Source organism: Crotalus tigris, unplaced genomic scaffold, assembly GCF_016545835.1.
Source record: "Crotalus tigris isolate CLP2741 ecotype Arizona unplaced genomic scaffold, ASM1654583v1 scf7180000018585.330925593:3314079, whole genome shotgun sequence".
Lineage (NCBI taxonomy): Eukaryota > Metazoa > Chordata > Lepidosauria > Squamata > Viperidae > Crotalus > Crotalus tigris.
This window is the reverse complement of record NW_024097088.1, coordinates 3,472,210-3,494,819: the sequence shown is the minus strand read 5'-3', so window position 1 is coordinate 3,494,819 and position 22,610 is coordinate 3,472,210. Positions and strand designations below refer to the sequence as shown.

The window sequence follows — 22,610 nt, the reverse complement described above, 5'->3', positions numbered from 1 at the left end:
TTGCTCTCTGAGAAGGAGCAAAGCAGCCATGATTTACAGGATGAGTCTAGCTAAGAAAAGCCCCTCAAAAGGAGGGCTTCTCCCTCAGAACAGTGTGGCTCCTGGTTCACGTGAAAAGCAAAGTTTCCGTTCTCGGGACACAGAGAGGGAGGGAGGGAGGCAGGCAGGCAGGCAGACACCTCTTGGGATGGGAAAGGTCTGGCCAGACACCTCTGAGTTCACATCTTGCTTGCCGTTCTTGAAAGCAGCTGGCTGCGCTGCTGGCTTCCAGGGGGTAGAGCTGCTCTGGGAGAGGGTCCACCCCAAGGGGGCTCTTGGTGCTGAGGAATCCGGACAGTTTCACTGCGTGGTGCAGCCACTGCTTGGGAGGAACTCCTGCACGCAGGTGGCCACAGCTCGGGAGAGGTAGGTCAAGCTGCCAAACCTGCCGCTCGGAGCACTGTCATAGAACAGCTTGCAAATGCCAGTGGCCGGGTCCTTTTCCAGCATGGGGTCATCGGCCCCCAGGATTTTCTGGTTGCAACACAACAGTAAGAGTGTTATTACCCAGAGGACAGGGCCAAGTGCCCCCCCCCTCCAGGTAGGGGACCCCACTCCCTTTGGCTGGGTTTATGTTCCCATCTGCTCCAGCCACAGTGGAGAGCCGGAAGGCCCAAGAACTCTGTCCAGCAGGCCAAGGTGTGGTCAGCTGAGCAGCCACGCTCCAGAGATTTTCCTCCCTCAACAGCCAGGCCACACAGCCTGCCTTTTCTCCCTCGGCCAGGGAAGCCCCAGCAACAAGAGGCCCCAACCTGCTCTTGGCAGAACAAATCATTTGCAACATGCACAATCCGGTCCACGGCCACCAGGCCCCCGATGCTGGGGCCGTCGGCATCTGTCAGCAGCGTCAGGACCAGGATAGCTTCTACAAAGAGCTGCCGGTACTCAGGCTGAGGGACTCGGTTTAGCACGGACTCAACATGGACTGCAAACTTGATTTCTCCAGGAGTCATCTATGGCCAAAGGAAGTCTCTTTTGAGTTTAGCTGTCCATAAACTGCCCCCAAATGGGCCTCTTTGTAAGAGAGCAGCAGAATAATGGACGGCTCCTGATAGCCACAAGGCACCCAATCAAGGGCCAGAACAGGGACAGGAGTCTTCCTCAGAAGCCAAAAGGCCTTGTCTGGGGTAGCAGATAGGGCCATGAGGAGCAATGGAGGAACCCCATTCAGGCACAATATTTGGGGAGCAGGATCCCCCCTTTTAGGATAAAGGGACAGTGCAGCCATTACCTCTCTAGTTGTGGAAGAAGGGAGAACAAAGCCTTCAACGGAAAGCCCGTGGCACTACAGGAAGGGAGGAGAAAGGCAGCAGTTACACACTGGAGGCCCAGGGTGCTGTTTCCACAGGCCATTGAGACAAGAGGTCTCAGCTTTTCAGGTGAGCCAGGAGGCCCAGCCTCCAGCCCCAATTCTGCCAGCTCCTGGCTCGTCCTCTGCGTCAGCTGATAGCAAGCCTGGAGCTGCCCGCAGGAACTGCTCAGCCTGGCTGCAGAGCTCCTCTTATCCAGGGCCTCCTTTCTCTGCAGTTTCTCAAGCCCGGAAGAGTGCTTTCACTCAGGTGGCCGAATGGCTTGGACAGCACTGCTACACTGCAGCTGAGATGGGGGGGAGCAGACAGGTGCCAGCCCCTTCACCTTCTGCAGGATCCGCCAGACTTTCTGGTAGAACCCCACTGGGACTCTGTTGAGGGCCCCGTCCAGCCGCCGCCTCCGCAGCCACTGCCCTTGACGCCCGTCCTTGGTGGAGGAATCCCCGGGAGCCTGAGTGGGATCTCTTCTGCCTGGAGCCAGGGAGGATCTGGACAACTGGAGAGGAACAAGCCGGACAGTTGGCCATGCCCGCAGAAGCAGGCTGTGGCCAAGCAGCTCGAGAGGGAGGACTTGCCTGGGCAGGGTCTGCTCCATCTTCCAAGAAATGCAGGGCTCCAGCCTGGAAAGAAAGAAGATCAGTTGCAGCCCTCTTTAGAGACTGGTGGCAGCCACGGCCAGAGCGCAGGGAGGATGTGGCATGAGAGCTGAGTGCACATACAAAGCCACAGCCAGTTCTTCTGTTAAAAGCAAAGTGTGAGAAAAATTAGCGGACACTCTTCTTTCAAAAGCCAGCATGAGGCGGGGGGGGGGGAGCTGTGGACCCTGAGAAGTGAAGCCAAGCAAGCCCAGGCAGCTCCAGTCCAGATTGTCTGGCCCAGGGGAGGTGCAGGGCCGTTTGTGAGGTGGCTCCCCTGGAGTCAGAAGGCAGGCAGGCAAACTCAGCCCGTAGGCTGCTGCATATGCCCCTCGCTTCCACCGGCTTCTTGGGGCGTGGATTCCCACTGACTGGCCACCTCTGGGGAAGTGCTCCCAAGGAGCCCCTTCTCCTGTGGCCCTGGAATGCCCACTGCTACAGGCATGGGGAAGGCTAGTTTTAAGGTGCCCAGCTGCCTCCACCACCTCCAGAACTGGCTGGGAAGGGGAGCTAAGCCAAGGGGCCTCCACCAGTTCTGCCTTCTCCTCTGGACCCGATGCCAGGTAAACACCAGGCTGGCTCTGTCTAGTCAAGGTCAGCCCACTCCTGCTCCCTTCACTCTGCCAGAAGCAGCAGCTGCATTTGCAACACTTTTGTCCTTTGCCCATCCCACTCAAGACCCTCTATGGCTCCTGCAGGTCGAGGCGCCCCTGGCAGAAAAGGAAGTCACGAGTCAGCTGCCCTTTGAATGGAGCACAGGGGGGTTCACCTTACTCTCGGACAAAGACCGCCTACGTCTATCCAGTTGCTGGAAGAGAAAAAAGGTGTTAGATGTGGAGAGGAAGCTGCTCTCCCTGGCACTAACACCCCCCCCCATGGAAAAGCCCAGCCCACCTGGAAAAAAGAAGCAAATTTGCCCAGGCCGGGGAGTTACTAGAGGAGTTGGCTCAAAAATTCTGCCAGCCACCTTGAGTCCCCCTCCCTTTGGCTACCACACAAGGGAAGAAAGTCCCCATCCTCATCTGGGGCTCGGCAGAGCAACTGTCTGCCAGGGTGGAGAAAGCTACAACTTCCCAGCGGACACATGCTTACCCTCCTGCCTCTGAAATTATCCTCCCCTGCCTGGGCAAGGCCAGGCAGAGCAGCCCACCTGCTTGATCTCACTCCTGAGATTGACAATGCCGGTGCGTTCCGACTTCGTTGCTCCCACAGCTCCAAACTCACGGATGGAAACTGCTGGGGTCAGGGCAGAATCTGTGGCCCGCACTGCAGGAATATCAGGCCCAAGAGTCAGCATGCCAGCCTGGGTTCCTGGAGCTCATTCAGCAGGTGGGTTCAGGGAGCTGGGGCTACAAGTCCCAGGATTCCCAAGCTAGTTGTATCCGTTTGGGCTGGCTCTCCCTCCCAGCCCCCACCTGAGGCGAGCAACTCACCGCTTCTCTCCACACCAAATTCTTTGCCACTGAGGATGTGATGAAGAAGGTTCTTCATATGGGACGGGCTGAGATTCATCAAGCTTTCAGCAGCTTCTTCGTCTGAAGCCAAAGGAAGAGGAAAGGAGGCGCTGAACAACCCAGGGTTTCTCTCTCCCCCAGCCCACCCGAAAGGCCCTTCGCTGCAGCCCCCTCCCTCCCCCAGAGCCACAAGGAGGCCTTCAATCGGCCAGCCGGCCTAGCAGCACCCAGGCTGGTCCCACTCACCTGAGCAACAGAGCGACTGGGCCAGCTCCATTGCCATCACCTGGATGATAAGCCCAACACGCAGGCGAAACATCTCCGCAAACAGGGCAGGCTGCGTCCGGATGTACATGGCAAGGTAGACCATGATCTCCTGCAGAGAGTGGAAGGAGCAGCGCTTAGCAGAGCCGGCCACTGTGGGACCCCGGAGAAATGCCGATCGTGGCTTACCTGCGTCAGGATGAAGAGGTTCACGTTCTTCTCACTGGCCTCGTCTATCAGCTGGGTGAGCTCCTCGTAGGGCAGGGGACTGTGGAGGCAGCAGGATCGGGGATTTTGAGGAGACCACGGCCGGCTGCCTTGTATTTGAATCTTTATATTACATAACTATAGAATTGTAACAACTGTTATAATGATACATTTGGTTTCTTTTTCTCTTTGTTTAAGCAATAAAAATATTTTTTAAAGATGGTAATCTAGCCAGAGCCTGCAATCAGGCTGAGGACTCACGCAGAGATGGTCTTCTCCCGAGGCTCTGGGGGCAGCCCCACCGTCAGGTGCTTCTGGTGCGACAAGAGGTCTGTGCAGGCCTAGAGAGAGAAGCTGGTCAGGCAGGGAGGGCCATACGGGGCTGCCTCGGGAAGAAGGGAACCCACGGAGCCCGGTCAATCCAGGTCAAGGTCCATTACCTCGTCCAGGGCCTCCACCTTCTTCTTCAGGATGCCAGAGATGTAGCGGATCAGGGCCCATTGGCAAGTCGCCCCAGCTTTGCCATAGAGCTCCACCAGGAGAGCCTTGACGGTGGCCCCACTGATGCCATGGATCTCAGTGTCCCAGTCGGGCCCCCTGAAAGCACAAGCTGGTTAGAGAAAGGGGCTGTCCAGAGCAGTAGTGGGCACCCAGCTTGCCGAGCAAGCAGCCTGCCTGGAGAGCAGCCCAATGGAACTGGCGCCGCAGTTGTTGTAGAGGCTGCCGCAGGCAGGGCTGGTGTAAGACAGAAGTCCGGACTGCTAGGAATGGGCTTCCTCCCGAGCAGCCTCCCTTCTCCCTTTGCCAAGAATCATTGCAGGAACCACAGGGAGATTTCTTCACCAGCCTTCCCTTCAAGAGGAGGCCCCTTGTTGCAGAGTTTTGGACAGGGGCTGGCTTTTGCAAATGCTGCAGGAAGAGTTATCTAGGGCGCCTCTTCCTCCCTCCCTCCCTCCCTCTCTCTCTCCCTCCGTGGGGCTGCAAGGTGAAAAGGGGAAGGGCTCTGCCTGGTTCCTACTTGAGGGTGTGGAGGAGATGGAGGCAGCTGGCCTGGTTCTGCAGTGTCTGGCATTCACGGAGCTGGTCCACCAAGGCCTGGCAGTCCACCTTCCCGCTTGCTTCCTTGAGGAGACTCATCTTGCCAGGGAGGATGGAAAACTTGTAGAGGAAAGACAAGAAGGGGATTTGGGCAAAAGATGTCTCTTTGATCAGCTCATCACTGGAGTTTACAAGAAAAGCTGCCCCAAACCAGGAAAGAGGACCAAGAGATGCAGATGCGGCTTAACCACTTTATGGATCTGAAAGGAGGGGAAGGTGCAAACATCGCCCACAGCCTCCAGTCTTCCACTGACTTGCTAGCAGGCAGAAGCTTGGGGGGGGGGGCTTTTGATGGCATCTGGTAGGGCTAGAACACCCCCTCCTGTTGCTCTGGGCCATGGAAGCAACCCAAGGAGACGGGATATCATTCAGGAACCTCACCTGGGCGCCCTGGTTTGGGGCTGAACCCAGCAAGTGAGCAGATGGCTGATCATCCAGGAGAAGCTTGGAGGGTATGTACAGGTTGATGTCTGCAGCAGAGACAGAAAACAATGCCCTCACCTTCATGGACATGGCAGGAGGGTCTTTGGGGTGAGGGACCCTTCCCCATCACCTCAATGTGCTACACATAGCTATTATTAGAGGCAGATGCTCACTCTCCACGTGCAGCTCCTTTGCCTTCGACATCAGGGACAGGAAGTCTTGGGTGCTGTGGACGGCAGCACGGAAGCGATTCAGGCCCCCCTTTTGAGCTGGGGGTGGAAGGCTGACTTTAGGGGTGGGGTGATGGAGAAGTTGGTCGAGGTATTGGGCAACATCATCACAGAGGTCAGCTGCAAAGAGAGGAGCAACAGGGAGAAAGCCTTAGACCAGCCCAGAGGAGCAGAACTGCCTGTCCAGAGGGCTCCTGGCCAAGCCAAAGGATGGCCTCGGGGGAGGTGCCCGTGCAAGCCCCAAAAAGCCCAGCCAGCAGATGAGCCCCAGTTGTGAGGCCTGCAAGGTGGTTGATGGTGCCAGCCAGGTCAGTCCTTGACAAAGCAGGGGAGGAGCACTATTTCATGCCCCCCCCCCAAAGATGGCAGAAGAGCCACAATGGCCCCTTCCACGCGGCTGGGGCCACCAACTGGGTACCATTGGCCAGCAAATGATCGCAAAGCCATTTCCACAAGGAAAGCTGCTTGCCATCCCTCCAGGTTTCATTGCTAGAGCCGCCCCCCCACGAAGAGGACTGACCATCTCCCACACCTCATAGACTGAGAGTGCCTGAGCGATGCTCACATGTTGACTCACCGCCACGCCGGGCCCTATTCAGCACCAATCTGCAGCCCACGACCTCCCCACATGCAGTAGCCCAGAGGGTGAAGCATTTGCCCCGAATGCAAACATGCAGCAACCATGCCAGTATTCAGAGGTGGTATGGAGGGGGTGACCACAGGCTGGTTACAGACATTGTTACAATGGGGTGATGAGTCCGGAGGAGGAGGAGGAGGTGGTTGTGGCAGCAGGAGAAGCCAGCAGAGATGTCTGTCGTTGCCGGGGAGAGTTCCAGAGGGGAAATGAATGCCAGGAGGGGAGCACACCTGATGCCTGTTTTTCCACCTGGCTTGGGGGCAGTGAAGTCCTGGCAGAGACAATTTGATGGCTTTATAGAGAAGCTGTTTGGAGATGCATTTGGTCAGGTGGAAAAAACCCTCCTGAGACGACCAGCAAGTTTTTCATCCAAGACCCACCTAGCAGCAACGCGTCAGCACGGCTGGTTGTTGCCTCTTCCATCCTGGCCCAGGGAGGCCCCAGTTTAACAGGAACACCCTGCCTTGTTTGCCTTTGGCTTCCCCAGTTGAGCAGAAAGGGAGCCAGGGGCTCTCTTATCTGGGTTCAGCACTCTTGGGGTTCCTCGGTGTGTGTGTATTGGGGGGACGTCTTGAGATTTGTCGTGGAACCCTTACTGGAAACCCCGCTCCCCCCTCTCCCTTTCGGCCTTCTCCCCAGGCTTGCTCCTCAGAGTAGCTCCCCACATGAGCCAGGATGGTGCCCCCTGCCCTCTTCAGCCTGGGCACACAGAGCCCCTGCCAGAAGGGGCGGCACCTTGGGAGGGGGGGGTTGGAGGTTAATTCCCGTGGGCTGACAACCGTGAGTTACGCTCCAGCGAGGAGGCTGTTGTTACTGTCTGGATTAAGAGGTCCGGCATTCCTGACCACCGCACACTCAAGTGCAGGAACAGGGGCGGCCCCATCTCCTTACCATCTTCTGCCAACTGAAAGCCATGCATCCAGTCCTCAGGGTCTAAATCTCTGAAGCTCTCAAGGCTGAGCCCATAGTCATCGGCATAAAGCTTACCCTCCAGCCCGGCATCCATGAAGCTGAGGTGGGTGCGGCATGAAGTGGTGAGAAAGTCAGACAACCTACCAGTCTGGATCCTGCAGGAGCCAAAGCAGAGGGAGAGGGACAGGTGGGAAGAGTCCCCGTGCCAGAGGGGGCAACATCCCCTCCTCCGAGGGAGCCCCCTTGAGCTCATCGCCTCAAATTCCCCACGAGTACTTCTGTACCAGGTGGGGAGCCAGAACTGCCCCAGGAGGAAGAGGCACCTCTGCTTACCTTGCCCCTCCAAAATACCCATCCTGCAACTTCCGCAGCGTAGCCAGGATAGCTGGGTGGAGGTTGGCCCCCGTTTCATCTTTTCAAAAGGGAAAAAGCAGCCTGGGGTTGGTGACTCTTCAGAGGAAGGCCAGGCAAACTGTGCCCGGCCAGGCTTGCCACTCCTCCCGCTTTGGAAGCCCAGCCCTCCACCACGCAGGTAACGCACCCAGCATAGTCTGCGAGATGGGGAAGGTGACGGTGGGGCGCCCCGTCATGCCCCAACGGCTGCACAGGTAGGAAAGGTCTGTCCGCAGCATCTCCACAATCATCCGGTTGTCCAGAGCCAGGTAGAACTGCTGCTGGTCGATGAACTGCAGATGGGCAGGATGGATGATGCCAATGAGAAGAGAACAGAGGCGGCGGGGGGGGGGGGGGAGAGGGAGGTTCCCAAGAAGAAGGGCAGTGCACTGCTGGGGGCGGGGAGAAAGCCCCTCCCCTCAATCAACAGGGGTTCATACAAGAGCTGCTGGGGCTTAAAGGGAGGGGGGTTGGGGGCATCTATGTGAATTGTGCTCTGGCTGTGCTCCAAAGGGAGGAACTGCCAGGTTCTTTAGCTAGCCCCACCTGACAATACAAGCAACCTCCCCATACATCAGTAAGGTTCTCCAATGCCCTGGAGGCAGCTTCCTGCTGAGGCTGGTTGCTGCCCCCCACAAGGAGCGTGGCCTTGCCCTCTCCCCTCACCAACCTCAGGGGTGAAAGCAAAGATGTTGTCCCGGATGTCATAGAACTTGGAAGTTGCAAGCACCCCCATGTGTCGGAGGGGGCGCCCACTGAGGCCCAGGCGCTTGTTGCGGCCTGTCAAGAGAAGGGACAGCTGGCTCAGCGGCAGAGGCAACCTTGCGCCCCCCCCCCTTTCATCCTGCAGGATCAGTTACACCTGCAGCTGGTCAAGAGCCTCCAGGTGGATGAATAGAGCAAGAGGCTGTTGGGGCAAGGTGCCAGCTGGTGGTCAATCATGGAAGACCCTGAACCCCCCCCCACTGCCCCAACCACCACCAGCAAGACTCTGGGGAGAGTGGGGGGAGGGGTCTCTCAAATCTTCTGTTGGGCTCACCCAGGCGGGCGTAGATGTAGCTGAGGATTCTGGCTGGCTGAATTCGGATGGGGTGGACTTCAGTCACTGTCTCCACCAGAATGCCCTCCTTGCTCAGGATGGCCTGGATGGCCTCTGTCTCCGCCAGGAGGCACACTAGCCAGGAGAAAGGAGGGTGGGGTCAGGGCATACCTGCAGGGTTGGAAGGGCCCTGCCCGGAGGCCCTGGCAGTTGGCATGAGGGGCAGGCTGGCTGCCCAGGGCAGGCGAGGGGGGCTGGCCCAGATCAACCAGGGCCCCTCCAGAGCAACCACCTTCCACACCCGCCTCCATTTTGCAAGAAATCCACACTGGCACCCAGGCTTCTTCTCACCCTGCACCACCACCACTGGCTTGGGAATGGTCGAAAACCGGCGGTTCAGAGGGTCAATTTCTCCCGGAGCCAGGAACCCCTGCGGGGAGAGACATGGAGCTGGATTATGGCAAGGGCACAGTTGTTCCCCCCCCCCTCCCAGGCTCCACCAGGTCTCTTTGGGAAGGCCACCCACAAAATCCAGAGGAAAACCCTGTTTCTGCTATTGGGTGGACAGAGGTATACTGCTCCTGAGGGCAGAGGTTTCATTGCACTAACGGGTTTCCGTTGCAAACCTCGCTGGGCTACCTGATGTTGTTCTGGGGAGGCCTAGAGGTCAGCTGCAAGGTGTGTAGAGCAAACCTATACAAGCCCCCCTTGGGTGATCAAGTTCCTGGTCTAAGCTGGCATCCGGGGAAGCTACAAGCTGGCTGCTTTATGCTGAGCTAGGCCTGGGGAGGGGGGCGTGGAGATTCTCTTTGCCACCCACCAAGAGCTTCAGGCAACGCCAAGGAAAGGATGGGGCTGAAGCTCACCTCTGCCATGAGGCAGCCCAAAATGTAGAGGGACTGGGCCCACATCAGTGGCAGCTTGCCCACGGGTAGGCGATCCACGGTGTGGGGGTGGCTGTATTCCTCCTCAACCTATCAGGACAGACCAAGAAAGACAGATTGGAGAAGCAGAAGAAGGCCAGGAGCTGCAGATTAGTTACACCCTTAAGGAAACACAAAAGCCAGAGAATGCACAGGTGCTCAGGGATTGACTGAAAATCTATTATAGAAGCTTCCAGTTTAGATGCTTTCAAAGAAGGGCCCACTTCAAATATGTTAAGACAGTTTTGTCTGTTAATTTGCATCCAGAAAAAAAATGGGCCTGGAAGATGTAAACGTATCTGCTAAACACTAGTCCTGGTTGGGCCCTGGATGCCTGACTCCACAGGAGTCACCAGAGGCAGGCAGGCATCTCTTCTTGGGGGGGGGCTCCTTTTTTCCGTTTGCTGACCTTCTCCAGGGGGACACAGTAGAGCTCTGGTACCAGCCGCACCCCATTCTTCCCCTTGATCAGGACCCCTTCAAGAGCTTCGCGATACTCCTGCACCTGGAAAGAGGTGTGGGGGCTGTCAGGTGTGAGGGGGAGTTCACAAAGGCCCAGGCTGGCATGGGTCCTGCTCTCCTGGCCAGCCCCCCTCCAGCCCAGCACTGCTCCACCTGCTCCGCATTGCCGCTGAAGAGGCCATCGATGATCAGGTAGGTCCAGAAAAGCGGCCACTCGCACTCTATGTTCTCAAAGAGCTTTAGCTCTGCAGGCTCGTAGTAGAGGCGCTGGGGATCCTGCGAGGGAGGGCAGGAGGGTGATGGGTGGAAGCGGATGAGAGCAGCATCTCGCTTCCTTTCTCCAAGGCAACTGGGCAGAACAGCATAATGGCAGAGGAGCCTCCGCTCAAGAAGCTGCAGAGGGCACAACCCACTTTCCAAATATTGACCCGTCTTGCTGCTTTTTTAAAAAACAATATATGTCTGATCCCAGAACAAACCACATTTCTCCTTGCAACAAAATGTTGCCAACTGCTCAATAAAGCGCAGGTCAACTTCCGCCCACCCTGTTCAGCCCTGACATGCAATGGCTTCACTTCTGTTGCAGGCAGCTTCCACTCTAAAAATGCAAAGGCTCCACCTGGCTGCGTGTGGGGCCCGGCCTTTGCCAAGCAGCGTCCTGCAACCGACTGCCTGGGAGACTCTGATCCAGGCAAGGCCTCTTGGGGCCTGGAACTGGCACGCTGGAGCTTACCTCCTTGGGGGTTCTGTAGCCATCGCGGAGGAACCGGCAACAACCGTAACGGCCCTGAGATCAAGAGGGACACGTCAAGCCCTTGGCGAGCCAAAGGAGCTGCAGCTCAACCGGCAGCACCGCAGCCTGGCCACCAAGGGCTGAAGTGCTTGCCTGCAGCTTGGCAATGATCTCCTCCTTGGTCTTCTCCACCACGTCCATGTCCTCTACCGCAAACGCCGGGTAAGAAATGACCGAGAGGAGGCTGGCATCAATCTCCTTGGAAGTGGAGGCCCTCGGCAGCATGGAGTGCAGAATTGACTGCCGAGACAGAAGCAAAAGATACTGTGCAAGACATACCGGCAGGTTGCAGCCCTTCAGGCAACTGGCAGTGCCCAGGTGCTCCGGGTGCAACACAGGACACGTCCCAGTGCAGAGGCAGACTGAGGGCCTGGCAGGCGGACCATCCACTGTGTCAGGCAGTGGCCAAGAGGCCCTGTGAAGTGGGAGCCTCTGCCAATCTCAGCTGCCTTTGACCGCTCCCTCTGCTCCCCTCAATCCAAGGCCTCATTCTGCCCCTCACCTGGCAATGCTGCACCTCATCTGGCAAGACGTGGATCACCGACTGGGGACCCCCCTTGGCACCAAAGAGATTGAGTTCGTCCAAGGCCTCCAGCGCTGCCTGAGAAGCATTTGGAGACAATGTACAGCTGGCCAACTGGGCACAGTCCGTTTACAGATCCTGAAATTTCTGGCATGCCGAAAGATTTAGGAAAGAGGTGCCAGTCAAGTTGCTAAAAGAATCGCCTCCCAGCAGAACCACTGGGATCAAATGTTCCTGCCCTGGGAGTCCTGCAGCTCCCTAAAATTGGGAACAGCTTTGGGGACAACCAGGTTTTGGGGAATCTACCCTCTACCTGCTGGGCCATGAAAAGCCTACTGGGCATGCTGCCTGTTGCTCCACAATGGGCTTGAGCCCCTCCAGCAGCCCAGGGCTCCCCTCACCTTTGCCATGCCCACCGAGCTGGCATTCAGTTCTGTAATTCCTTGGTTTGTCTTGTCGCCACGTTCCCAAATCCCAAAGTCCTGCCAAACAACATGGATGTGTTGATGATGCTGGAAGACACGGAAGGCTCTGGCTCTTGGTGGTGAGGTCCACAGCCTTCAGCTACCGAGCCAGGCACCAGAGGCCCAGCTGGTCTGCCCAAAATGGGTGCCCAGGCTGGCTGCCAAATTGTGCCCCACCTGGCTTGGATTCCTCCCCCCCTTTCCCTGGGAAAGTGGCTGTGCCTTTTCAGCCGGGTAGAAGCTTTCCTCCAGTTTCCTCTGCTGGATCCCAGCTGGCTGAAGTGAGGCCCTTGGACTTCGAATACCCAAATGTTCTTGCCAATTAATGCCGTTCCTCACTAGGCTTGCCCCTGGAAGCATGGTTGCCCACAGCTCCACCACCCGCCCCCGGTTCCCCGGAGCACCAGGCCGGGCATCGCTCACCGCAGTCTTGTAGGCAGCCTCGATGTAGAAGATGAGATTTTGGACAAAGCTGACTTCATCCAGGCTGTGGACGATGTGAAGCCCTGGAAGACAGAAGATGCGAGGCACAGCCGGGCGGCCCTCCCTCCCAGGTGCTCTGCCAGAGGGAAGCCGGGGCTGTCCCCCTCCTGTCTCCGAGCCCCTCCCTGCCCTGAAGAGATGCTCGCAGGAGGTCTTACCGGAGGCCGTCATCTGGGCTAGCATTAGCAGATAGAGGGAAGTGGCATCCAGCTGCAGGTGGCCCCACTGGTCGTCCCCCACCACAGTGGCACAGCTGCAGGTGTTATACTTGGCGTGCAGGCAGTCCTTGGGGCTCTGGCTGTACTTGAAGTCCTCCACTTTGTCCACCTGGGCAAAGAGCACGTGGCCAAGAGGAGTTGGCTTCACTGGCCTTTGGCCTCAGCAAGTGGCCTGCCAAGCCAGTCTGCAGAGGGCCAGGAATGAGCCTGGCCGAAGCCTAGGAGCCCACCTTTGCCAGGGGCCAGAGTGGCACAGCCCCTGCCAGCTGTGCTGCCCTTCAGGAGCCCTACCTGCCGCACCATGCACTGCAGGAGGCCCCTCATCAGCTTCACCACGCTCTGCAAGAGGAGGAAAGGGGAGAGCACTGCTTGGAGGGCGGCCAAAGAGGCGAGGTGACCTTTCTGAGGTCCAGCTTGTAACCAGAGCCAGCTCATCTACTGCAGCCTGTTCTTTGCTTGCTGATGCAGCTGGCTATCAACACCCAGGGTCTCTATAGCACTCATACGGGGCACGAGCAACCTATCCCCCTCCCCCCACTTGTCTTGCCCTCATAAACAGAAGCCTCCAAAGGACAAGGCAGCTGAGACGGTGGAAGGACACTTGGACTGGCACTCGGGTTCACTGGGCCGACTCCAGCCAGCTGTTCACTGACACCCCCCCCCCGACCTCCAGGGTGGGTGAGGAACAGGGACAGACTCGGTGTTGCAGAGCAGCTGCCTCCACCCCAGGCCCAGGTGAGGACCAGTGGGTAGCCCTGGCCCCAAGATCCGGTGTTAAAAGCCTGACCTTTACAGGCAGGAGATAAGATTACTGGGGTCACTGCAGGCCGTTCCTGGTGCCAGGAAGGAGGCCTGCTTGTCCCAGGATTCCCTCTTTCTAGCAGTTCAGGCAGGCCCACTTGCTCCCGGGAAGCTCTTTTGGAGGAGAGACCCTTCCCCTTCTGCACGACTCCCGGGGGCCACAGGGCAGTGCTGCAGCTCTTGCTCTCCAAGAAAGGGAGCGTCTATCCCCCAAACCTCACCAGTTTAAGCCGTCCTCACATGGAAACATGTGAGATACGCACTTCGCTTACTCAGCCCCAAGGTGGAAGAAACACAACAGGTGCTGAGAAAGCAAAATCCCACCAGCTCCTTTCCAACTTATCCACAAGAGGGGGTTGGGGGTTGGCTGGGAGCTGTTCTAGATCAGTCGGTAACCAAAGAGGAGAAGGAGGGCTTTGCCACACAGTCCCCCCTCTCCATTGCAGGCTGTACCTGCTCCAGTTCGTACGCTTTCGCCTTGTCCTCGTCACGGTCAGCGTTCTTCCGGTAGGCCAGCCCGAGTCCCCACACAGCCAGGATGCTGTAGACATTATCTCGGACCCAGGCGTCTGGGTGGTCGCAGCTGGCAGGAAGCAACCCTGTAACAGGATTCTGGGGCCAAAAGCGGGGTGGGGCAGAGGGGAGAGAAGGGCAGACTGCTTAAAAAGAAAGTCTCGGAGGACTAGAGACCAGCACAAGCAGTTGCAATTAAAGCCTGTTGACCAGTTTCTGACCTCCCACTTCCTATAGATGTCTGGGTCCTTGTGATCCTGCGGCCACGGTCAGATCAACAGCACACTTGGTGAGCAAGGCAGATCACAGTTGCCTAGAAGGTGCCCTTGATTTTGACCCTGCAGGATCAGGGTGACCCTGCAGCCACCAGGACCCTCCTTCAGAGGCTGCTGACCAAGCAAACCTCCTCAGGACGACCCCAGCAGAGGCAGCCCCAGAAGCTGCTCAGGCCAACATCTAGAGAGCCACCAGCAAATGGGGAGGGGGGAGATTCTGAGCCCACTGGACCTTGCGCAAAGTTGCCCCACCCTTTCAAATGCTTTCACCCTTTTCGCAGATTCTGCCAAGAGACTCAGCTTGCAAATGACCACTTCGTTGGACTTCCCAGACCTTTGCAAGGTAGGAGTTCAGCCCACTGACCAGTGATGGCTGCTGAAAACACTCAGCCGGGATCCTTGTTGGCTTCCTTCCTTCTCCCCAGTGAGCTTTGCCATCTGCTGCCCCAGTGTCTGAATGTACACCTCTCCTGGCTGGCAACAGCCTTAGGGCATCACTTCTGGGCTTGCTCTGCCAGCCTCCCTTCCCTTGCAATTTGGGGAGCAGGGAAGCCTGGCACTGCTTCAGTCCTGCCCATTCATGAGATGAGAAGAGTCTCTGGACCCTCTTCCTCCTCTGGGAAAGGAGGCCTGAAGAGACCCCTCCCCAATGGGTATCCTTACCTCAGACTCTGCAACAGATTAATGTAGAGACATAATCACCTGGCACTTAACATCATCCAACTATGGCACAATGAAAACCTGGCTGTAAGAAGCAAAACCCTTGGCAAAAGGCCAAACGGAGTAGAGACCAGTAGAGTCCTGGCAGACTCTACTGGTCTCACAAGGGCTGTTCTGAGAGGAGAGGCCACTGCTGAAAAAGTGCTTCTTTCCCCTCTACAGCCCCTCCCCGCCTGTCCTGGAGGCACACAGGGGCGGTAAAGTCTATGGGGGCAGATGCTTCTGGGAACCAGGCCTGCCTTCATAATCCCTGCAACCACTCCTTCAGTTTCCGGTAGCACCTTAAGCTAGCAAACGAAAGTATGTGCAGGGGGTCGCTTTGCAGGACGCATTGGGGGGGGAGGGAGAGTCAAGGACAGGTGCTCCCAGGTACAGCTCCCATGTACATTCTTCAGGAGGTCTGGATCTGCTCCATGAGAGAGAAGAGGGTCCCGGACAACGGTTGCCACCTCTGTGCCCTGTGTCTAGAAGCCACGTGAGCCTTCTGTGGTTGTGCGGAATTCCAGTTCCCATCGGCCCAGTCCACGGAGCCCGTCTGAGCAGCATAGAGCAACTTTGGGCTCGCTGTGGGAGCGTCTCCACGCAGCGCTTTGGAGGCCGGGAACCCCTCACCCCCATGGAGCTGAAAAGTCCGGCTGGCAGAGGGCGAAACGCCGTGAGGCAGCCGGGGAGGGGAGGCTGGCTGCCGGAGGGGCCCGGCGAGGTCTGCCCGCTCGCTCACTGCCACCGAGGGCTCACCTGGTGCCCGAGGATGGTCTGTTGCACCAAACGAGCGTAGCCATCCAGCCGCACCCCAGAGTTGCTCCTGCTCCGCATGGCTGCGCTCCTTGACCCCGCCGAGGCTGCCTCTCCGGAGCCCAGAGCTCTGCTGCTCGCCCGGCACGGCCTGCCCCGCCCAGTTCCCGCCCCACTGCCGGCCGGCAGCAGCTGCGCCCCCTCCTCCTTCCTAGCACCTGCTGGAGTGAGGGGGACGGGTCACCAGCTGGAAGCCCCCCCCCACACACACACACAGCGGAGAAAGGGTTAACTGCCTCTCTCGGGCAGTCCTGGAAGCCCCGTAGCCAGCAGATTTCGCGTTCCCACTCGCTTTTGGGGCGAAGGAAGACGGCCCCTCGCCAAAAGAGTACAAAGAGGAGCCGCTGGTGCCGCGAAGATCTGCTTCCAGTGGCTTGTGGGGCGGCCTGCTGCGGGACCGCGAAGACTAGCGCCCTGCCAGGACCTGCCGCCGTTTCCAGTGCTCTTTCGGAAGTTTACTTCTTGCGGGCCGGCGGGGAGGAGGAGCGCGCCGCCTGCTGCTGAGGGCGGGACCTGCACCTTTCCTCGCAAAGGCGATTGGAACTTGTTTAGGTTCCGAGTTGATTGGCGACGATCTTCCCCTCTTTCACGGCTGGCGAACTTTAAAGGCGACGGAGGGAGGCGAGGCCAGAGATTAAGAGCGGGATGGTCAGCAGGTTACCTCTAGGCGAGGAGTTTAGCTGAACTGAGAGGACGCCAGTTTCTTGGCAGAAAGCTAGGAGTCGGGACAGGATGGGTTTTCAACTTCGGAGCCATTTCTTCCTGTTCCCTTTCCCACGTGTTTTAGGTCACACTGGGGTCCACATGAGGTCATTGGAGAGGCAATTTGTGATATTGGTATTTATTTCCACTTCAGAGCTCAGAGAGATTAAATGTGGGGCTAATGAACTTTTTGGCAGTGTCCATTTTCAAAACCCTGCCATTCTTGTGCAACGTGAGCCAATTAACCCTGGAATATAGCAATGGCAAAATTGGACTCATCAATGCTCCACTGATGTCATAAGCTGGGTATGAGGCAGGAGGAGGAAGAGCCACTGGATCTCAGTTCCCCTCCTATGACACAGCAAGCCCTCCTACCCCTCCGATGCCACATCTGCCTGTTGTTTTCCCGACAAGAAAAACCCTTCCGAGTCAGTGGGAGTTGAAGTCCACAAGTCATAAAAAGGCCAAGTTTGAAGACCCCTGCTTTGGAGGGGTGGTGGAGAAGTTGTTGTTTTGTAACTACATGATATGTTCATAATCTACCACTATTCCACTTTTTTCACAAGTAGTTTTACTAAGACAGGTATCCTTACCCTATGGGTATCTTTCTTTTCTTACCTGAAAAGCTTTGCAATGATTTCTCTCGTTTTTAGCCCATCTCTGTAACATTGTTTTGAAATTTATTTCTGACACTAAAGTGTTAGGGTTTTCTCCAATTTGTGCCATCTGAAAAATTGATAGGCAACATGTTCCTCAAATGTTTTTGCTGATAGTCTGTGCTTTAGTACAAGAACATTTCAGCCTTCATCTTCCTTCTGTCATAAACCATTATGTGCTTAATGGGGGAAATAGTGAATGGCTCACATTCTGCAGCCATAGAGCAGCCTGGCGCTGTGGGGAAGCAAAGACCAAGAGAACCACTGAGAGGCCTGAACTCCTCCGAGGTTATCCATCATGCCCATTCCAGCTGGGACTGCAAAGTAGACTGCCAGTCTTGGGGACTTGGAATTTCTCCCCAATTGCACCCAGCTGCCAGTTTGAAACATGCTGGGCAGGCTGTGTTGTTACCCTTTTACACTGAATCCTGCTTTGCCCTGTGGTGCTCCAGATCAGCCCTATTAGGAAGAGAGGAACAGTAGCTGGTGGCAAGTGCTCGGGCTACCTGGGTGGCCGCAGAGAAATACCCACAGCCACGAGTTGGAGAATGGCTGATTCTGTTCTGCAGATGTGACAATTGTGTGGGAGCCAAATTGTGGGTAAGATGGGCCAGTCTGGGCTCCTCCCCCTTCCCTTGTCCAGTTTTTCCTTCTTCCCCAAATCAGAGACTGCATTCATCTTTAGCAAAACAGAAACTAGATTTATTGCATAATTTCATTAAATACACCATTTAATAAATAGAAAGTTTTCCCAAGTTATGGCAGTTTTTTCAGGCCAGGTAGGCAACAGGTGCAAACAAATAAGGGTGAAGAGAAAGACAACCATGGACAGGCCGCAGAAGCACAGGGAGGGCCAGGGGAGGGGGAGGCCTGCTCCATTGTCCAGTGCATGACAAGGTCAAAACCAAGTCAGGAGCTCCCTCCCGCCCAAGACTCCACCAAGCCTAGGACACGAGGGGACAGCTCCCAGGGAAGGCCCAGCCAACTAAGCCCCCACCAGCCATCTCTCCTGGGCAGGGCAGGATGCATAAGCCCCCAACCACTCCTAAACACTCTTCTCCCTTGGTTTAAAAGACAAGCTCCCTCTCCTTTGCTTCCAGAACAGCCTTCTCAGGAAGCAGAGCACCTCCAGGGGGCTCTCCCCTCCCCAAAGAATTCAGTGCTTGACATCTCCCAGGGTTGCAGATGGGTGTGAGGGTGCCTTTATTTGCAGAATGGGAGGTAGTAGCAGCAGAGCAAAGCACTGGCCATAGAGCAGCGCCCCTCAAGCAGCAGGAACAGAAAAGCGGGTTTTGAGTAATCCAGAGACCACACAGCTCTTGCTGGGGGAGGGGACACTGGCGGGGGGGGGGGGGAAGAGGGCCTCTGGATGGAAGGGAGAAACCTGTGGCTGCTGCTCCTGCACATCCATTTTTTGCAGGCTGGACTGCAGGACACAGCCACCCTGCTGGGCCAAAAGGGGCAGTGACCCCCAGCATCAAGATGCGCAGGCAGGCCGTGAGACAAGCGCTGGTGAGGGGAACCGGAGGGGCCCTTCCTGCCTCAGCGTGGCCATGCCAGCTATACTTCCTTCAACTGTTCCCTATCACGTTCTGGCAGGGTGAAATCATTCCAGGAGTACCTGCATACTTTTTCTGGTAAAAAGGAGGAGAATTTGCCAATCTGTGCATAAAAATCCTTTCATAAAACAGCCCAACCAAGGTGCTAGTCCTCTGTGACCCTGGGAAAGGAGGGTCTTGGATCCAAGTGAAAAGTTGCCAAATGCCTTAAAATCTGGATTCTCTCTGTGAGGCAGTGGGTGGGAGCGAACTGAGGCCCAGGGAAGGAGGCAGCCCACAGAGCTCATTGCCAGAGACGAGGCTGCTCATCGGCAGGTGCAGGACTTGGCGATCATGTCCTCATACACCTTGAACAGGATATTGTTATTCTGCTCAATCATGAGGACGCCCATGGAGTTGTACTCGTGGGGAACGCAGGAAGGGCGAGGCATGTTTGGGTCCACAAACTCGTTGATCAGGTTCTGGACGATGGCATGGTTGGGAGAGTTGTAGCCGTAGCGCAGGACCCGCGGGCAGGTTCCCTTGCAGTACTGAGGCCGGTACGAGTGGGGGGCGATGATCCAGTGGTCCCAGCCCAGCTGGCGAAAGGTCACACGGAGGGGGTGGAGGGCGCACTCATTCGGCCTGGCCCTGGGGTGGCGGCGGCGGCCATAGCGGGGCAGGTCCAGGTTCAGTTTCTCAGCCCGGCGCACCCTGCGGATACGGGCAGAGCTCTGGGGGAGCTCCCCACCCACAGAAGCCCTGAAGGGTCTCCAAGTGTCCTTGAGGTAAAGCAGCAAGAAGGGATCCTCCAGGGAGGGGGGGTGCCCCCCACCAGGCCCACGGGGAGAGCTCCAGGCCCGCTCCAGGAAGGAGCAGGCATGATGCAGGCGGAGCAGGTGGCTATTCTGGGCAGCCCAGGACCATGGCTGGAGCTGCCAGGAGAGGTCCAGCTCCACCCAGCTGTCTGCAGCCAACGTGGCGGTGGCATTCTTCAGCAGAGTCGGGCTGACTGCCACCTGCGGCAGGGCGCTTCCACCAGGGAGCGGGCTGACTGTGCACCAGAGGGGGCCGCGAGGTGAGGATGGACGTTGAACGTAGACAGCAACAGCTCTGATCAGGTGCTGGGCTGGCGCTTGCACTTCCAGGCGGTACTCAAGGGCCCAGATGAACCAGGGGTCTGCTGGTACAAAGAAGGGGTCAGAAGGGGAGCAGGAGATGCTGCATGGCCCAAGAGCCATCCTTAGGCCCCACAGGGGCCCCAACCTTCCTAAAGAAGAGCTCCTGCCTCTTCTTCAGTGATGCCGTCAGTCCATCTCCCCAGTTGGGGTGGGCTGCATGCCACTTTTGAGGCATTCACAATAAATGGGAAAAGCTGCTTTCTCCCCAGGACCTGTGAGCAAAGCCCCCCTCTCCCCCCCAATTCTGAAGGGCCTGGCAGCGCTCAGCCTGGGGGAGGCAGAGCTTTTGGAATAAGGACTCCGTAAAAGTGCCCCATTCCAAAATATCCTGTCACTGTGCTGTGCAAGACGTGCGGCTCCTGCCGCACATGCAAAAGAAGTACATGGAATGCCTGGCTCAAGGAAAGCTTCCCGTTTAGAGTCAATTCAGCAGAGCCGGGTAATCCGGGCCAGAAACTGGCAGTCTGAGCTGCAGGCTACCAACTTCCTTGCTGTCTGGGCAGCCGTTCCACCCCGTCCAGAGGAGCTCCCGGCTGGGGCTCCTCTGGCCAGTTGCCTGCTCCAGAGAGAGCTGAAAGGCAGCACGCGGCCCTCTGGCCTCGGCCAGGACCTGCCGGCTGCCACACCCTTTGACAGGTCAGCAACGTCGAGCAGGCGCTGAACCCCAGTTCCGGCAGCCCCGGAGGGAGTCCCGGCCCCAGCTCACCTGCCTCCGTCTGGCGGGCCTTGGCCGACGGTCGGACCAGGCGGATCGTGTTGCTGGAGAGGCGCCCGTCCCTGCGGGGGCGGCCATGCCGGTCCGCCACGCTCCGGTAGAGGTTCCGCATGTAGCGCAGGGGCTGCCCGTTGACTCGCCTCCGGCTCCGACTGAGGAGCCAGGATCTGGGGGGCGCCTGGCTCAGGAGCATTTGGATCAGCGGCAGGGAAGAGGCTCCGGAGGCGGCGAAGGCGGTCGGCGCCTCTGAATCTAGCGCCTCCCTTCCGCCTTCCAAAGGTAGCGCCAGGGGGAACAGCAGGGCCAGGAGGAGAGAAGCGCTCCACGGCCTCAACACCCCCATGGTTGCCCTCCGGCGGCGCTGGGCTCCGGGGTCACAAGGCAGGAGCCGGGGAGCCCAACGGGAGCATCGTCTCCCGGGGGAAAAGCAGGGATGCGGGTGAGCCTCACCTCCCCAGGCCCATGTTAGGTTCCCCGAGCAGTCACAGCCAGGCCAGGGGGCGGGGGAGCCGGAGCGGCTTCACGGGCCCAGAGAGCTGCACCAGGCCCGGGGCAGCTCCCTCCACCCGGAGACTCGCAGCAGGCCGGGAAGCGCCGGTTCCGGCTGCCAGACGCGCCCCCACCCCCCGTGCTGTTGGGTAAGAAACAGCACGCCGCCGGCTCCGTTTAAAGGCGGGCCTCGCTCCACCTTAAAGGGCCGGGGGCTTCTGCTTGCAGGTTGGAGGGAGCCAGGTGGGCGAGGCGCCCGGGGCTCGGCCCGCTCCTTTAGAGAAGGCATTTCCTTTGGAGAAAAATGCAGGGCGTTGTGGCCACGGAAGCCGCTACCGCGGCCGTCCTACGTCAGAGTCGTCTTTGGAAAGGCAGGCCTTGCTGGATGGTTGCTTATCTTAGGGGCCGCACAGCATCTTTACTCTCGCCTCATGACCAGACCAGGAATGCGAAGTTATGTTCAGCTGCTTTTGCATAAAAGCTCTTGGCCACGCCCACCGGGAACTCTGGGATTTGGAGTCCAGGCACATCTGGAAAGCACCGTGTTGCTTGAACTGTTTCCTGCTCCCCCTTGTGGCGGACATTTGTGATGACATCCGATCAGCTCAAAGCAATGCCTTCGGTACGTTTGACCCACAAAAGAATGGGCTTCCTTTGCTGGTGCTTGCTCTCTGTTCATGGGGCACAATCCTGTCTTGCACAGCTCAACTACAGTTGAGGTCAACAACTCTGAAGGCCTCACGGGAATCAGCAGATGCAGGAAAACGGCCTGGACTTGCATGCAGGCTCAACTGCGGGGAATCTCTGCCTTTCTTACATGCGGCCAGTCTCCCAGGCTTCTATATCTTAGGTTATTGGAAAAACAGGAAAAATGATTTTGTGTTAACCCGCCTCTTCCTCTCCATCCTTTCTGCCTTCTGCAACTACAGCTAAGCACACTTTGATCCCCCAAACACGATGCTGAAAAAGTTCAGCTTTTATCATTTTGTGCAAAGTATTTCTACTGGCTTGGTGAACGTGGCACTTTTGTGTTTTGTGTATATAAACCTGAGTGAAGTGGCGCCCTTCCATGACTTGTTTCCAGCTTCTACAAGGTGATTTAAAAACTATCCTGTACAAACTATTGACAATGATAATTTGTTATTTATTTAGGCCTTTGTATCCTTCAAAGTTATAATCAAAAATCCTTGAGCAAGAAACATAACAGCAGGGCAGAATAAACACCGCGGGAGGGGAGGACTTACTAGGGTAAAAGCATTGGCAGAAGGGATCGATGCCCCATTTCAGGGCCTTTGGGGCCCACCGTCTCTCCTCTCCTCTCTGTTGACCCTGCAAGGCAGACTGGAGCTGCCCCCCACCCGGCTCCAGTGGCACGGCCCCTCCCGCCCACCTCCACCCCTGGCACCAGCATTGCATTCCTGGGCAGGGAATGTCTTTCCGCCTTTGGGCCGGACCCAAAATCCGCGGGGGGGGGAGCAGGCTGAGCCAGCAATTGGAGAGCCTCCGTTCCTGACTGGGTCCAGAGCTTGGGAATTAGTCTTCCCCAGCAGCCCAGAACTGGCTTCTTTCAGGGGTAGCAAGGCTTGCTCCCCTCTTTCTCCAAGTGCCTCTCCTCCCGCCTGAGGCTGCCAAATGCAGCAGAGGCCCCTAAGCTGATCCTTGGGCTACTGGAGGTCGAGCCTGAGGCTCCCCAGGAGTCTGGGCAGGACCATTGCTGC

General features: G+C 57.4%; 2 protein-coding genes across 6 annotated transcripts; both read right to left on the bottom strand.

The window, feature by feature from the left end:
* Positions 1 to 303: 303 nt before the first annotated feature.
* On the bottom strand, positions 304 to 15,738 carry PHKA1 (phosphorylase kinase regulatory subunit alpha 1). Of its 4 annotated transcripts, none has more exons than XM_039354923.1 (33): positions 15,555 to 15,738; positions 13,762 to 13,920; positions 12,799 to 12,846; positions 12,448 to 12,616; positions 12,230 to 12,312; positions 11,744 to 11,824; positions 11,322 to 11,420; positions 10,913 to 11,059; positions 10,760 to 10,813; positions 10,180 to 10,302; positions 9,974 to 10,069; positions 9,508 to 9,615; positions 8,993 to 9,071; positions 8,642 to 8,776; positions 8,273 to 8,382; positions 7,751 to 7,895; positions 7,543 to 7,621; positions 7,189 to 7,364; positions 5,604 to 5,780; positions 5,389 to 5,477; positions 4,928 to 5,067; positions 4,350 to 4,506; positions 4,171 to 4,250; positions 3,892 to 3,970; positions 3,685 to 3,814; positions 3,418 to 3,519; positions 3,135 to 3,250; positions 2,754 to 2,792; positions 1,925 to 1,969; positions 1,675 to 1,845; positions 1,271 to 1,324; positions 792 to 992; positions 304 to 513 (listed from the first exon to the last, which is right to left on the bottom strand). In XM_039354923.1, the coding sequence occupies exons 1-33, from the start codon at positions 15,630 to 15,632 to the stop codon at positions 340 to 342; spliced, it is 3,723 nt and encodes a 1,240-aa protein (XP_039210857.1). In that variant the 5' UTR covers positions 15,633 to 15,738; the 3' UTR covers positions 304 to 339. The 4 variants fall into 4 exon arrangements, with proteins under 4 accessions (XP_039210857.1, XP_039210860.1, XP_039210859.1 ...); XM_039354926.1 differs by having other exon boundaries at positions 7,354 to 7,364; XM_039354925.1 differs by having other exon boundaries at positions 7,285 to 7,364; positions 15,555 to 15,737.
* A 1,911-nt stretch (positions 15,739 to 17,649) lies between these two features.
* On the bottom strand, positions 17,650 to 21,123 carry BMP15 (bone morphogenetic protein 15). Of its 2 annotated transcripts, none has more exons than XM_039354944.1 (2): positions 20,395 to 21,123; positions 17,650 to 19,690 (listed from the first exon to the last, which is right to left on the bottom strand). In XM_039354944.1, exons 1-2 carry the CDS (start codon positions 20,744 to 20,746, stop codon positions 18,834 to 18,836), a joined length of 1,209 nt encoding a protein of 402 aa, XP_039210878.1. In that variant the 5' UTR covers positions 20,747 to 21,123; the 3' UTR covers positions 17,650 to 18,833. The 2 variants fall into 2 exon arrangements, with proteins under 2 accessions (XP_039210878.1, XP_039210879.1); XM_039354945.1 differs by having other exon boundaries at positions 17,650 to 19,687.
* Between the last annotated feature and the right edge of the window lie 1,487 nt (positions 21,124 to 22,610).

Excerpts from the sequence above, each read along its gene's own strand:
- PHKA1 (XM_039354923.1), bottom strand. The coding sequence starts at position 15,632 with ATGCGGAGCAGGAGCAACTCTGGGGTGCGGCTGGATGGCTACGCTCGT. Across the intron at positions 10,814-10,912 it reads AGATCATTGCCAAGCTGCAG|GGCCGTTACGGTTGTTGCCG; the intron begins GCAAGCACTTCA and ends TCTTGATCTCAG. Across the intron at positions 7,896-8,272 it reads TCTTTGCTTTCACCCCTGAG|TTCATCGACCAGCAGCAGTT; the intron begins GTTGGTGAGGGG and ends GCCCATCTGCAG.
- BMP15 (XM_039354944.1), bottom strand. The coding sequence starts at position 20,746 with ATGGGGGTGTTGAGGCCGTGGAGCGCTTCTCTCCTCCTGGCCCTGCTG. Across the intron at positions 19,691-20,394 it reads GGCCCGCCAGACGGAGGCAG|CAGACCCCTGGTTCATCTGG; the intron begins GTGAGCTGGGGC and ends TCTTTGTACCAG.